Source organism: Marmota marmota, unplaced genomic scaffold, assembly GCF_001458135.2.
Source record: "Marmota marmota marmota unplaced genomic scaffold, marMar, whole genome shotgun sequence".
Lineage (NCBI taxonomy): Eukaryota > Metazoa > Chordata > Mammalia > Rodentia > Sciuridae > Marmota > Marmota marmota.
The window spans coordinates 34484721-34498901 of record NW_026000240.1 but is presented as its reverse complement, the minus strand read 5'-3'; the positions used below and the strand labels follow the sequence as shown (position 1 = coordinate 34498901).

Genomic DNA, 14181 nt, shown 5'->3' with positions numbered 1-14181 from the left:
ACAGAGCTCTGGGTCCAAAGAAAGAGAGTGGTCTGAGAGGTACCTGGAGGAGGTATACAGAATTAGTCTGAAGCTCAAGCAAGTCCCACCCTACTGCCCCCAAGTATCCAGGAAATAGCTATGGGAAACCATAGGGAGAGAAATCTTGAGACTTTCAAAACCCATGGGGGACCCGAAGGTCCCAGTGATCAGGTGAGCAGCAAACAGGGTGAGGCCTGGCAGGTCCCTCCCTACCCAGGTGAGAAGGCCAGGTTTAGGGAGTCCTATTTGCTAAGTGCCTCTCTATCCTTACCTCAACCAAGGGTGGGGGTCCTGTCTTTGACAGAGATCTCTATAAGACTATCAGGTGGGAAAATGACCTGGGCTGGGAAATAGGTACAAATCCTGGGTTCCAGCTGTGTGCTGGAAGCCAGCCCTGCACCCAGGTCTTCCCCCAGGTCTGTTCTCAAGTCTTTGGCATCCTGCTTCCCAACTGTGTGACACTGGGCCAGAACTACTGCCTCTCTGAGCTTTGTCTGTATGAGGGGGCTAACGGTTATCTCTGGAAGGACATGAGGAAATAGGAAGGAGTACTACAGGCACTGTGCAGTGGAGCTGGCGATCAGAGGCCTAGGGACCACCATGGGGCAGTGGCCCTTAGGGTGCCAAGTCCAGAGCAGGGGCTAAGGACCAACTTACATGAGGGCACTTTGGTCTCTTTTAGACTAAAGATAGAACCTTGTCTAGGACAAAACCTAAAGAGAAGGTGAGCATGGAGGAGCCAGGGCTGAGAGGCCCTGAGGGGTCAGGAAGAGTAGCCAATTGAGGGACATCCAGGGGAAGGTCCTCATGAAAGTAGCCAGAGGCCAGGGCCACTGTGTATTCTCCATGCCTTCCCTGTTAGTGGCTTTGGCTCATGAGGCAGCACTTCATTGGCCCTGGCCTCCGGCAGAGCATGTCCCCAGCAGGAAGGAGTGTCAGGCCTCAGCTGTGTTAGTCCCTCCAGCTTCTCCAGGCCTTCATCCAAGCTCTTATGGCTGGCTCAGCTACATCTTCTTCTGTGACCAGCCAGATGGGCAGAGGTGGTGCCTGGGTGCCCATCAGGCAGACCTACACCCACCACCTTGCCCACCCCAGGCTCAAAGGTGCAAGGGCCCTAAGAAGACTTCATCCAAGTCCCCCTCCCAGGATACCTTCAAAGAGACAACCTTTACCCCTAGCTTTGGACATGGAGGGCTACAGAGTCTGGGCAACAGTTATATTTGATGTGACTAGAGAAGCCGGTCCTCCAGCTGGGGGGTGAGGAGCCTGTTCAGTTGGACCACTAGCTGAACCCAGAGAAGAAAAATCAGTGTGGTGTCAATGGGAGTGACCAAGAGTGTGATATATTATGGATGCCACCAGAAAAGAGAGCAAACATTTATGGAGAAAGCCACGGGTAGAGTGTTTCTTAACTGTATTCTGTTAGTTTCACTGCCAGATTACCTGTTCTATATCTGTCACAGCCACTGTCACACCCACAGAAAGAGCCACATTTGGGGGCTGCCACATCCTTGCCACAACCCATGCCTTGGTGAAAGGTAGAATGTGAAGGTAGCTGGTAGTTCACACAGGCTGATTCTCAGTCTCTACTCCCTTTGCCTCCTCCAGGAAGCCCTCCCTGACTGGAACTCACAGAGCAACTCTGGTCTGCAGAATTTCTCTGGCCCAAAAGGCTTGACCCTGGAGGGTAGGAAGCCCATTATCCTCCAAGCACACTGGTTGGCACAGGGAAAGTGCTGAATTACTCCTGTGGACTCCAAAGCAGTTCTGAAAAACCCAGGGAAGGAAGGATGTCAGATGCCAGAGATGGCTGTCTTAATAGCTGACAGCCACCACTCTACCTTACCTTGTTATGTTTATCCAGGCTGCAGAAGTAACTGCAGGAAACATTCAGTTGGGCTGATGGGGACATGAGAGGGGAGTGCACAGCTGTAGGTGTGCTTTCTGCCAGGACCTCAAACCCTGGGGACTAGCCAGGATTCCATCTAGGGTGGGCAAGGGTATGAGAGGGCTTGCTGGGGATAAGGCAAGGTCGGACTTCATCAGAACTGTCCAGTATTGGGGAACAAGGTTCAGAAGGGACAAGTGCCCTGGGGAGGAGCAGGGCTGGTGGAGGCAGCTGGTGGGTGTGTGACCTGAAGACTGTCCATTCCTGCTCTGTGCCTGGCCAAACCTCTGGTTGGGAAGTCTGGGCTGGAGACCATGCAGTGAGATATACGAGGGTCTCAGCAAACTATTGCCCAGAGCCACAGAGCCTGGGTTCCCTCTCCCCTTGGTTGGGCTCTCCAAAAGGCAAGAGAGGGTCTAAGCTCTCTGCCAACCACAGGCTGATTCTCAGTCTCTATTGTCTAAGTATGGAACTGGCCTGTTTGTCACTTACCACCTCTTGGAGAATGTTAGATGCTGTCACCTTTCAAGTCACTGTGAATATCAGAATTGAATTCAGGGTGAAATTCAGAATGCAGGGTGCTCTGAGAAACTTACGAATGCTCAGAATCAGTAATAACTTTAGCAATCACATGCTAGCCCCTCTTCTGCCCCTCGATGCTTCTGCACGCCCAGAAACCTCCTACTGTGGCGGACACCAGAGAGTCCCCTGTGTGATTCTCATTGTGCTTTCAAGTTAAATGAAGTGTTGGGCCACCTGGGAATTTGTCTTAAATATGAGAATATGGCTGAGTCTGTGGTCCATTGATTGGAGCTCACTCAGCTTGTCAAGGAAGGCTGTGGTATCCCCTGGGTGAGACCAAGGATGGGCCCACCAGCCTCAGAGAAAACACTGCCTCTCCCTGATCCCCTGCTTGTAGATTCAGGTTCACTAGGAGCCTCAGAACACTCCAGGCCTCCTTTCTTCCACTGATGTCCCAGTCCTACCACATGCATGGATCTGGCCAGGCTCCCAGAGGTCACCTTTCCAGCTGAACCTGAGGGAGAAGGGGGCCCTGCAAATCTGGGAGTGGGATTTGAGAAGCCAGACTCTCTGCCCTTCCCAGGCCACGGGCTGGGAAAATGACACTTACTTCTCAGACAGCTCTTGGCACCACCTACTCCTCTGTTTCTCCCTCAGACACTCTCCTGTATGAAGCTAGAGCAAGTCATGGGCTTTTCTCAGCGATTGCAGAGACCATCTCCACTTCTTGTCCCTTCCCTGCATGCTTGCTGCACTTCCTCTAGCTCCCTCAGTAGTGTGTGTGTGTGTGTGTGTGTGTGTGTGTAGGGTCCAGTATCTCTGGGAAAACTTGATACCCAACCTGATCTGCTCTTGTAGGGTCAGAGCACCCAAAGGGGATAGGGGGGCTCCCTAGAATCTCTAGGGTATGTGTGGCAAGAGCAGATCAGGCCCCGGTGGGAATGGCATCCTGGTTTTAGTCTTCTCAGTCTTACCTAAGAGTCTCCATGCTCTTCCCTACCTTTCTCCCTCCCTGCACCCGATGCTCACACACTTCTTGTTCATATCTTGTCATTTCTGGCCTTTCAAGAATATGCTCTCGGGGCTGGGGATGTGGCTCAAGCGGTAACGCGCTTGCCTGGCATGCACAAGGCGCTGGGTTTGATCCTCAGCACCACATAAAAATAAAAGATGTGTGTCCACCGAAAACTGAAAAATAAATATTTTTAAAAATTATCTTTCTCTCTCTCTCTCTTTAAAAAAAAAAAAAAGAATATGCTCTCGGTGGCCAAAGATGCCCCTATCTGTAGTTGTCCCCCTGTCCTGAGCCCTCAGAGGCCAGAGTGGATGAGCATACTAGACCAGCAACTCCTGGGGCTTTACCAGATATCCTTAACCAAGTTCCCTGAAACACTGAGACCTGCTGTCTGCACAGGATAGGGCAGAGTATCTCTCCCCAGTCTCTGAACACCCCCAAGTACACCCTGACCCTTCCTTTTTAATATATCTATAAATATAAAGATATAGACATATGGTAGCATACGCACATTACCCACACACACCCCCTTTATCCTCCATCTAGAATGAAACTCGGTGTGGCTTGGCTCTCTGATGGGCCATGGTGCCAGGCTCACAACAGGGGCTCAGTCACGCCTCTGGAAGAAATCCATACATAGCAAGGTCAGAGCGCTATTGGAATTTCTGGGCTCTCCCCCACGTAAACTTTCCTTTACATTCTGAAGACGTCCTCTGTCTGTTGGTACCAGGCAATGGGATTACTTTATTCAGTTTGACTGAAAGGTGGCACTTCACTATATTAAACAAGGAGAGGGTCTCCCAAATCCACCCTTATACCACCTGCTGCAAAACCCTGCACTTCATAAGGAGAGGTTTGACTCAGGGAAGTGTTTATGTTGGGTGGGGGAAAATTTCTCTGTGGAACCTAATAAATAGTCAATTTTGGGAGCAATGATGGCAGGCAACTCCATCTCACCTGTCTGACCAGCTGAGGGAAGTGAGGAGAGTCCTGGTCACCTCACTAGGCTTGTGGCCACAAGGGGAACACACCCATCAGAATTTTTCACCCCAATACTGTCAGTCCCACATTCTTTGGAAGATCTGGGAATTTGGTTTTTCTTCAGGACTGGGAGAAAGAGCTAGGAAAAAATGGTGGATGGAAGGGAAAAGATGACTGTGAGGGCACAAGAGATAAGGAAGTGCCCTTTGTCACTACAGAGATAGAGGTCCTGTGTCCATCACCAAGCCAGGATTCCTGTAGGTTCTAAGGTGCCATCCCCCTCCACCAGCAGGTCCCCTTCCTCCCCTGGTCCCATAAGATCCTGTCCATATAGCCTCTCCACCCCAGGGAGTGGCATTGTGACTCCATTCCACAGTTGAGACGCAAGGCCCCAGAACAGCCTTGACTTAGGGCCAGAGCAACTGGACTGCCAACTCATAGCTGGGATCCAAGTGACTATCCCAGACCTCCCACAGCCCCTCACCCACCCTGTCCCCTCCTGGGGTTTCACACCCCAAATGTCACAGGCTTCACGCTCTTCATGTAAACATCTTAATTACACCTTTAATGCTCTCACACATAGAGATGCTGTGAGTTAAATTACAGCTTTGTGCATCCTAAATTACCCACAGCCTTCCAGTCGTTCAAGTGCTAATGTATTTATAGCATCTAAAAGAGGGAATAAATCCAGAACCTTCCCCACGGGGCCTCCTAGGCCCTCACTTCCTGACATGTGGCATTTGTCCAATGGAAGATCCATATGTGCCACCCCTGTGTCTCCTCCAACCAGCAGAGGAGAGTGATGATGGTGAGGCTGGACATAGGGACGTGCCTCTGTGCGTGCTCATGTGTGTATGGGTGCCCAGTGTAGAAAAACTGCCCAGCCCCTGGGGTTTTTCTCTTGCCCAGATGTCTCTGGCATCATCCTGAACTTTCAAAATTAAGGGGGAGGACAAGTGCAAAGACCCTCTTTTCTACTCCATGAACACCAAGGGGCCCTTCCCATGGATGGGAGTAGGAGAGAAAATTAAAGGATGGACTAGGTTTCTTAGGAGGAGTCTGGGAGATCCCATGGGCCCTCTGTAATGTGCATGGACCCTGGGTATGAGCAGCCCTTCTCCTGGCATCTTGCTTACTAGGCAGTTTCAGCTCTATATCTGGGTCTCTCAGGGCCTATAACAGGTGCCGTTTTACCCTGTCCCATGTGAGTGGTTGCCTTCCTCCACCTTAGAGGAAGCTCCAGTTTCCCACAGGGCATTCCTTTTCAGGCAGTTAGAACTGCTTCCACTAGCCTATAGCCTATCCCCACTGCCCTCAGACCAAGAGCCTCTCCCTGAATACCATCCCTGATAAAGACAGGGAGCCATTTCCAGAAGCAGGTAAGCATGGCTTTTAGAGCCCATTGAAGAAGTGCAGTGGAGAGTGGAAACCAGCTTTGCTTCCATCTTCCCCTGAGTCCCCGATTACTGAAGACCAGAGTAGGTGGCCTACTCCAGTGCTCCACTACGTACCATAGGGGGAGGTTGACTTACAGGGTAGAGCCAACAAAGAGGGTCTGTATTGTGCCCTGCACACATCTGCATGTAGGTCCACTTATGCACATGCATGAAGACTTTCAGCAGGTCTGGGGTCAGCATCCCTCCACATCCATACCCGCAGTTACTTCTCTCTCAGCCTCCACCATTACTTGGGCCCAAAAGCAGGTGGCTACTAGGGATAGGAAGCTGGGAGACCTCACAGACCCTCTGCAATATGGATGGAGCCTGGGTATGAACAGCCCTTCTCCTGGCATCTTGTCCACTGGGCAGATTCACCTTCATCTGTGGGCCTCTCTGGGACTAAAACAGGTAATGCCCCACCCTGTCCCAGTGAAGTTGGTGGTTGCTTCTTTTCACTCCAGAGGAGGCTCCAAATTTTAAAATACAGATTTCTCCCCAACAGAGAGGAACCACCTCTCCTTTCCCTCTTCCTCTCCCAGAGTATCTCCCCCAATTTCCTCCATATTAGAGAAGCAGACCTTGATGAGAGGGGTTGTGACCAGCAGACAATTAAGCCAGCAATGGCTCTTGACCTTCCTGGCATAAAGGATACCCTCTGTGCCAGGTCCGTCAAGTCAGGAGAGATCAGTGGCCAGATGGCTAAGCTGGCCAGGGCCTCTCTTCAAGGCTGGAGAGTCAGCAGGTGGGTTTACAGAATAGCTGGGGCATGGCCCAGCCCCCTTCCTGTCTTGTCAGGGCAGGTCCTGAGAATAGGTCTTGACAATCAAGGAGTGGGCAGCTCTGTGGGCACTGTGGCAGGTGTCTCTTTCAGAGGTCCAGACCTGTTGTGGGCCACTCACGCATGGATGGCATTGGCTACGTCGGTAAACACCAGTCGGCTAGGCCTCTGCAGTGGGCCCTGGGAGGGGAGAGCACTCTGCAGAAAGACAGGCAGGGGTATCAGAGACCTTGACCAAGGCCATGTACTATCTGGCCCAGTCACTGCCACCCTCACTTCCTAGTGCTCTGCCTCCTGCCTGGAATGTCCTCCCCTGCAAATTCAGCCTAGAAATTCGACCTGGCTCAGATGACTGCCTCCTCCCCACCCCCCATAGCCATCCCAGCTTTCCTTTCAGCTTGGCAGCACTTACAGTGGACTCCTGTGCAGGATGAATTATGCATGCATCACCTTCTCCCAGCAGGGGAGACCTCACATCTGCCCCACCCCTTCTCACTCCCAGAACAGGGTCAGGTACAAGGAAGGTGCACAAGAAACAATTGTCAAATGGTCAGTGGTCTCCAGGGCTGGGTAGACCATGATTCTATGTGATTTTTTTTTTTTTTTTTTTTTTTTTTTGCAGTACCAGTGATTGGACCCAGGAATGCTCTATCACTGAGCTACATCCCTAACCTTTTTTTAAATTTTGAGCCAGGGTCTTACTTGACTCAGGTGACAGAACTGGAAGTAAAACCAAGTGGTCTCCAGACTCAGCCTGGACTCTTCCTTAAATCCAGGAAGATTCAAAGAGGACAGATGGATTAGGGATGGGCCCAGCTCTGGTGCTCTGGCCCTTGGAGATTTTGAGGAATGGTAGCAAGTGGTAAGGCAGCCCAGTGGCTCTAATAGGATGACTACAGTTATCCATCCCTTTGGATATTGAAGATGAGTTTGGCTGGAATCTCTATTGACCTGTGGTCTGTCAGTGACTAGAAATCCAACAGCCTGTTTGAAACTGGCACTGCCTAACAGTCTGACCCCATCTATAATCTGCTCAGGACCATGAGCCCTCAGGAAGCAAAGGAAGTCAAGGTCCCAGTCCTCAATAATCCCTGCCATTAGTCCTTTCCCACTTTTCCAGCTAGTATGTGGAGATGCATAGGACAAGAATTAGAATTTTTCATTTGCAGATGAGGAAAGTAGGCTCAGAGATGCCACTGGGGTTTCCAAGATCAACAGGCTATTAGGGGAGAGCCAGGCTGGATCCCAGGGCTGTCCCTGTCTTGGCCTTGTGCCGTAAGTTTGTGAATGGCATGGAAAAATTCTATCAGTTTCTGAATAAACCTGGCAAGACCCATATATCAAATAGCTGCTGCCTGATACCTGGCAGGTGCTGGCAAGCAGTATGTAAAGGATGGAGGGTGGGGTAGAGGAGGCATGGACAGTTGCAGGCTGGGTGTCAGTGCCCACCTTGCCCTGCATGGCCTGCAGGGAGGCGGCGGCCTGCACGGAGGCCGCATCCCGTCCATGTTCCAACAGCTCCTGCTCCAGTTCATCTTGCTCCTCCGTGGGGTCGAAGTTGTACATGGGCATGAGTTGGTGGCGCAGCTTCTCCAGCCTGGGGGTGGGGGCAGGGGTGCTGGGGGCTGGGCAGGCCCTTGCCCTCCTGCCAGCCCTTTAGGTTCTGCCTCTTGGCCAGCTGAGCCACAGCACACAACCATGTTTAGGGGCCAAAGATTTCCCTTGTAGGCCAGGGAAAGCAGGGCAAGAGTAGCCAGGCAGTTGGGTAGAGATAATCCCCTCTTTCTCCCTCTCTTCCAGGGTTATATATGAATATAGAATCTTTATTTTCCTGCCCTGTATGTGAGATCTTGATGGAGGCCCTCAACCCTCCCTGAGAAGAGGCCCTGACTCTCTGATCAGGGAGAGGGTCCCTCTTGGTGGGTTATTCTTTCTCTTTTCCCCCCCATGCCCCCTGGAGCTCAGCCCAGCATTGCCCATAGGCTGGAACTTTAGGTGGCAGTTGGGGAATTACCTCTTCTTCTTCCTGATGTACAAAACCTGTAAGGGAAGGGGCAGTGTCAGATGGTGAGGAAAGTAAGCCCTGACTGACCCAGAAGGCCCTCGGGATGGGGGACATGTGGAAGCTAAAGGGTGGTGTGGATCCCCATGTCCTCAATGTCCCCATCCCAGTGACATGGACACCTACATTCATGCCTCTTTTTTTTTTTTTTTTTTTTTAATTTTTTTGGTACCAGGGATTGAACTCAGGGGCACTCAACCACTGAGCCACATCCCCAGCCCTATTTTTTTTTTTTTTTAGAGACAGGGTATTTTATTTAGAGACAGGGTCTCATTGAGTTGTTTAGCGCCTCACCATTGCTGAGGCTGGCTTTGAACTTGCAATCCTCCTGCCTCAGCCTCCTGAGATGCTGGGATTACAGGAGTGTGCCATGATGTCTGGATCATGCCTCCCTTTAATGTTTTTTTGATGCTGACAGGTAGAGACTAGGCCTGCCCTTAGAAACCCAGCCTGGGAAAACTACAGTCACACTGGTGGTGGGGTCCAGGTCTATCAATATTGACTGCAGCCCCAGCCATTCAGTGTCTGCTTATGACACCTCAGGGACAAGGAGGGAGGGGAAGACTCCAACATATTCTCCATAACCACATATAGGCAAAAAGAACAGTGGATAGGCAATGGCCAGAGTGTAGAAAAGTGTGGTCCTAGGTAAGGTTCTGGACTGGGTTCCATGGGAGACTCACGTCTCTCAGTGGACAGGGGTCAGAGAAGAGGGCTGAGCTCTAGATGTCAGCCCAGGCTAACCCTTCAGAACTCTGTCACTGAAGGAACATGAGAAAGTTCCAGGTTCTGTCCCCTAGGTGCAGACATGAAGGCAAAGTGTTAGGTAGTCAGAAAACATATAGAACATCCCATGCTGGAGCAGGAAACCCTGTACCAAGCACTGAAGAGAGAGACAAAGGGGTGAGATTGGGAAACCACCCTGGGCAGGGACTCTGGGGACCCCTGCCACCTGCTCTTCCCCAAACTGGCAGTTTCACGACTGCTTCTATCTTTAGGAAAGCCACATCCCTAGAGTCTGTCCCAAATCCTCTGTGGCTCCCATATTCTTTGTAGCCCATTCACAAATTGAATCTGGTTTGTTTCCCAGACTGACCCAAAGCTCCTCCTATAGGACTCCAAAGGCCTAGAAAGAAACTAGAGTGTCCCTTAATCCCCAGTCCCTTCCATAGGTTCATACCGGGTTGGATGCCCCTTGATCTCCCGTGGGAAGATGCAATAGGATCTCTGAGGCCCACCCTGAGGAAGTAGCTCCAGCTGTAGAACTCGATGCCCCCTTGCCTCAAGGTCCTTGCTCCAATATTTCTCCCTCACCTGTGACCTTTGATTTAGAAGGATCCACAGGATTGGCCAGAACTTCCATTCAATCTCCACACCTTTACCCTGTTGGTCTCTCTGCCCACAACTGGTGATATCCACTGCCTTCCCACCTCCACTTCCAAATGTTCCCACCTCTCACTGTCCAACTGCTTCCTTTGGGAAGCGTTTCCGAAGTGTTGCCCACACCAAGCACTTTTTCACACTCCTGTGTGAAGCACAAGCCAGACACTGACTTGCTCCTTGTTGTAACCATGGTCCGGTTCAGTGCTGGCATGAGGGGAAAGCAAGCAGCACTCAGGGAAACCTCTAGCCCTCTTGTGCCCTGTGTCCAGGAGCTGTTTTCTGCCTTCCACAGCTTTTGTCCCACAAGCTTCCTACCTCCCCTCCTTTGGTAGGAAGACTATCCACCCTAGGCCTCAGACCAGCAAGTTCCTAGAACAAAATATTTTGCCAAGAGTAATAAGCGCAGATTCTAGGCCATTTTGCCCCTGAGGTTAGGGTGCTTAGATCTTCAAAACCATCCTGGGGGTGCCAAGGGGAAACACTGGCATTCTGCCTCACTCTCACCCAGGAGACCTCTCAGCCCTGGCCTTGCTGTTCATGAGCTGCATCCTGGCCACGCTTACTGGCCAGCGTTGTTCCCTGGCAGCAGTCCGGAGCCTGCAGGGCCCATATGGTGACCCTGGTTTAATAGCAGCTCCTGCCAGGCCATGGACGGACCATCCTACCTTTGTTTGTTAGAGCAACAAGCTCCTGAACCTAAGGCCAGCCATCATAGCCTGGAAGGAGCAATGGGCAGAGTACTACCATTGCCAGGCCCTTTGGGGGGACCTCTGGTGATCTCCACTTCCATGGATTTGCCTTGAATAATTGCCAGTGTTCCCTTAGTGACATTCTGAGGGTCTGGGTATCACTTTTGGGGGTCATTTATAGCCCTCTTGCAGATTACCCCCATTCTGATAGCTACTCAACTCTGCCCCTTCTCATGACATAAGCCAGGTTCCTACCTTGAGTCTCAGCTCTAATGTTGCTTCCCCAGATGTCCCTGACCACCCAGCTTAGGTGAAAACCCTTGGGTTTGCTTGTTTGGTTTTTGACTGGGGATTGAACCCAAGGGTATTTTACCACTAAATATTCCCAGCCCTTTTTATTTTTATTTTGAGACAGAGTCTTGCTAAGTTGCTGAGGATCTTGTTAAGTTGCTGGGATTGGTCTTGAACTTATATTCTTCCAGACTCAGCTTTCAAAGTTGCTGGAATTACCGACATGCACTACCATGCCCAGCTAAAACTCTTGGTTTTAAATTAATTTCTCATAAGAACCACAGGGCAGAATCTTGTCTCCCCAGACTCTGTTAGGTCCCAAAGGTCTGTCTGGTCCAGGGCAATTATCCAGTAAATAATTGCCAAGTGAATGAATGAATAAACATACTACCAAGAATGTGACAAGCCCAGAGCATTCCCCCCAACTTTACAGCCCACAATCCCAGCCACCTTCTGGTCTTTACCCCTGCTGAAACCCATATAACAATTTGCCCCATTGCCCAGCTTACTGCTCATAGAACCTCCTTGCCTCCAAATTCTGATTCTTAGGACCCTCCATATGGAACTTCTCCCTCCCCAAATCCTGTGTGGCCTTCATGGAGTATCTCAAAATATGTATTTTCCAGAGTATTTTCTGGGTCTTCCAATCAGAAGAATTGTCTCTTGGTCTCTAGCCCCAGTGGACAAATCTTGTGGGGAGGGGGAAATAAGGATTGCATTATCATTAATGGAATTTTTAAAAAAATTTTTTTAGTTTATTCAATGGACCATTATTTTATTTATTTATATGTGGTACTGAGAATTGAACCCAGTGCCTCATACATGCTAGGCAAGTGCTCTACCACTGAGCCACAACCCCAGCCCCACATTAATGGAAAATTGACTTCTGATTAGATTTTCTATTCTAAATACTGACTGCCTTCCCCCAATGGAGGGCCTTCTGGGCCAGCCCCAGCCTGCCCCAGCTCTCACCATGGCCACAGTCAAGCCAATCACCGTGATGATCCCAAAGGACAGAAGCATGGTACCCACGCCAGCCGTGCCATCAGCCACATCAGGGATTCTGGTGTCATTGAAGCTTGTGGCTTCTGGGCTGAGGGTGGTGGTCTCAGAAGTGGGCCCATCAGTGGCCGGCTCTAGGTCAGGTTCAGTGGTAGGTGGGTGGCTATTGAGCCAGCCCCGAGCAGACAGGATCCTGGAGTTCATGCTGATGTTGAGAGACTGCCTGTGGTCAGTCAACCTGCCCATTCACTTCTGACATCAGTAGTACCCCAGCCTATGGCTCCCAACACCCGTGGTGGCCACCTGAATAGCCACCTCCTTGATAAAGGAAGCCCCCTTCTTCCGTGGGTGCTGGAAAGGAAGAATAAACACATGAGGCTAAGGACAGGGGTGTGGCAGTGAGATGAAGTGCCTCTAGGTTCTGAAGACACTGGGAAAATAAAGATTTGAGGGCAGTTCAGGGACACAAAGACACATGCTTTATATACCTATGGTTCCCATGTAGATTTAGAAACATGAAAATGAAGTCTGTGGGTACAATGATCATAGCAATCATGCCTGGGAGATAGGAAAGATATCAGGGAGATTTGAAAGAAAAGCTCCCTCCCCTATGCAATAACATCCATTGCCCCTCATTCCTCCCACCCCCACCTCTTCACTCCCTGCCCCTCATATCTCTCTGTAGCTTTTTTTCTTCCCTGGAGGAAAAAACTTACCTAGGAGTCATATAGGCCTGTCCTTGAATCCTGTCTAGGCTCAGCCATTTATTGGATAACCCCAGACAAGTCACTCTACCTCTGTGCCTCAGTTTTCCTAAGCCTAATATCCCCACAGTATTGCAGGGTTACTGAAATATCAGAATGAACAAGTCCCTAGAAAAGACTTAGTTCAGCACAAGCCATGTTTACAGTGAGCACCCAGTAGAGATTCTACCTTTTCTTTTGTTCTAACCCAGTCAGGAGGCAGGGAGGCACAGAAGCTACTGGATTCAGTGAGCGGTATGGTCCAGGCTGTGTGCCTGAAGTGGGGGGTGGGGGCAAATGTGGGGAGACCAGGAGACGGGAAATAGAGGCATGGTTTTTCTGCAGGCTTTAGGGTCCTTGGATGCCCCCCCCCTTCCCTCATAGGGGAACTGGGTGCTGGTGGGAACAAAGGAGGAAGGCAAGGGGAGATTATCTTCAGAAGTAGGGATGGAGCTCCCACTTTGAAGCGTCTCCCTTGTGCCTTCCCTCCTCCTCTGGGAGCAGAGATTTTCCCAGCCCAGAAAGACAGTGTGGGAAGGGGTCCCAGCCACTCTGCAGATCTAGAGGAGGGATTCCTAGCTCATGACTGCATCCCTGTTGTGCTTATGGGTACATTTGTGTGTGTGCGTGCATGTGCGTGAGTGTGTGTACCCACATCCATGCTGCACCCTTAGGAAAGGACAAGGCTGGCAGAGGGACATGAGTGGGGTAGACTCATCTCCCTCTGCCCTCTCTCTCCAGTTATGCTAGGTAAGGAGTCTATTCTTAGCTCTGCCACTGACCCTAGACATGACCTTGGGCTAGACCCTTAACTTGCTCTGGGGCTCTCCTCCCATCCAGAGGAGAGAAGATGCCCTGCTGACCACTTTCTGGGCTTGCCTTGGGGTCCAAAGGGGAAGGAGAAAAAACGGAGTGAAAGGGGTCTGCGCCGTGACCTCTGGGAACCCTCATGCCATTCTCCACTAGGTCCCTCAGACCTCCCTGCCTCAATTCCCATGCCCGCCTCCGCAACCCAGTGATTTCTCCATTCTTGCACAGAATGAGAGACCTCAGCACTTACTTAATCCTCTCCGCGGCGCCGAGCTCAGTCAGAGAGGATAGGGGTGGTGGCGGCGGGCGGGAGACCGGGCGAGGGGAACATCTAGGCCCTGCGTGGGGGCGACAGTTCGACCCGAGGTCGGCGCTCCCTGCACGCTCAGAGCTGCGGGCCAGGCCGGGTATCTTGCACGGTGGGCAGCTGCAAGCACCAGCTCTGTCAGTCTAGGCTGGGGTGGGCAGGGCCGGGACCCAGGGCGGGGGTGGGGCCAGGCCAAGCAGCCTCAGGGGATCAGCGAAGCTTCAGTGCCTAGCCTTCCGGCCCTCTCCGC

General features: G+C 51.3%; 1 protein-coding gene across 4 annotated transcripts; it reads right to left on the bottom strand.

Moving 5' to 3' along the window:
• Positions 1–4971: 4971 nt before the first annotated feature.
• Positions 4972–14098, bottom strand: CUNH3orf18 (chromosome unknown C3orf18 homolog). 4 transcript variants are annotated; one of them, XM_048794594.1, is made up of 5 exons: positions 13875–14098; positions 12066–12422; positions 8659–8684; positions 8094–8241; positions 4972–6842 (listed from the first exon to the last, which is right to left on the bottom strand). In XM_048794594.1, the coding sequence occupies exons 2-5, from the start codon at positions 12315–12317 to the stop codon at positions 6762–6764; spliced, it is 507 nt and encodes a 168-aa protein (XP_048650551.1). In that variant the 5' UTR covers positions 12318–12422; positions 13875–14098; the 3' UTR covers positions 4972–6761. The 4 variants fall into 4 exon arrangements, with proteins under 4 accessions (XP_048650551.1, XP_048650553.1, XP_048650552.1 ...); XM_048794596.1 differs by having other exon boundaries at positions 12102–12422; positions 13875–14096; XM_048794595.1 differs by having other exon boundaries at positions 12042–12276; positions 13875–14096.
• Positions 14099–14181: the final 83 nt, after the last annotated feature.

Coding starts and splice junctions, on each gene's coding strand:
- CUNH3orf18 (XM_015487134.2), bottom strand. CDS start 12,317: ATGGGCAGGTTGACTGACCACAGGCAGTCTCTCAACATCAGCATGAAC. Junction 8,685..12,041: donor TTGGCTTGACTGTGGCCATG/GTGAGAGCTGGG, acceptor CTTCCCTTACAG/GTTTTGTACATCAGGAAGAA. Junction 6,843..8,093: donor TGCAGGCCATGCAGGGCAAG/GTGGGCACTGAC, acceptor GTCTTTCTGCAG/AGTGCTCTCCCCTCCCAGGG.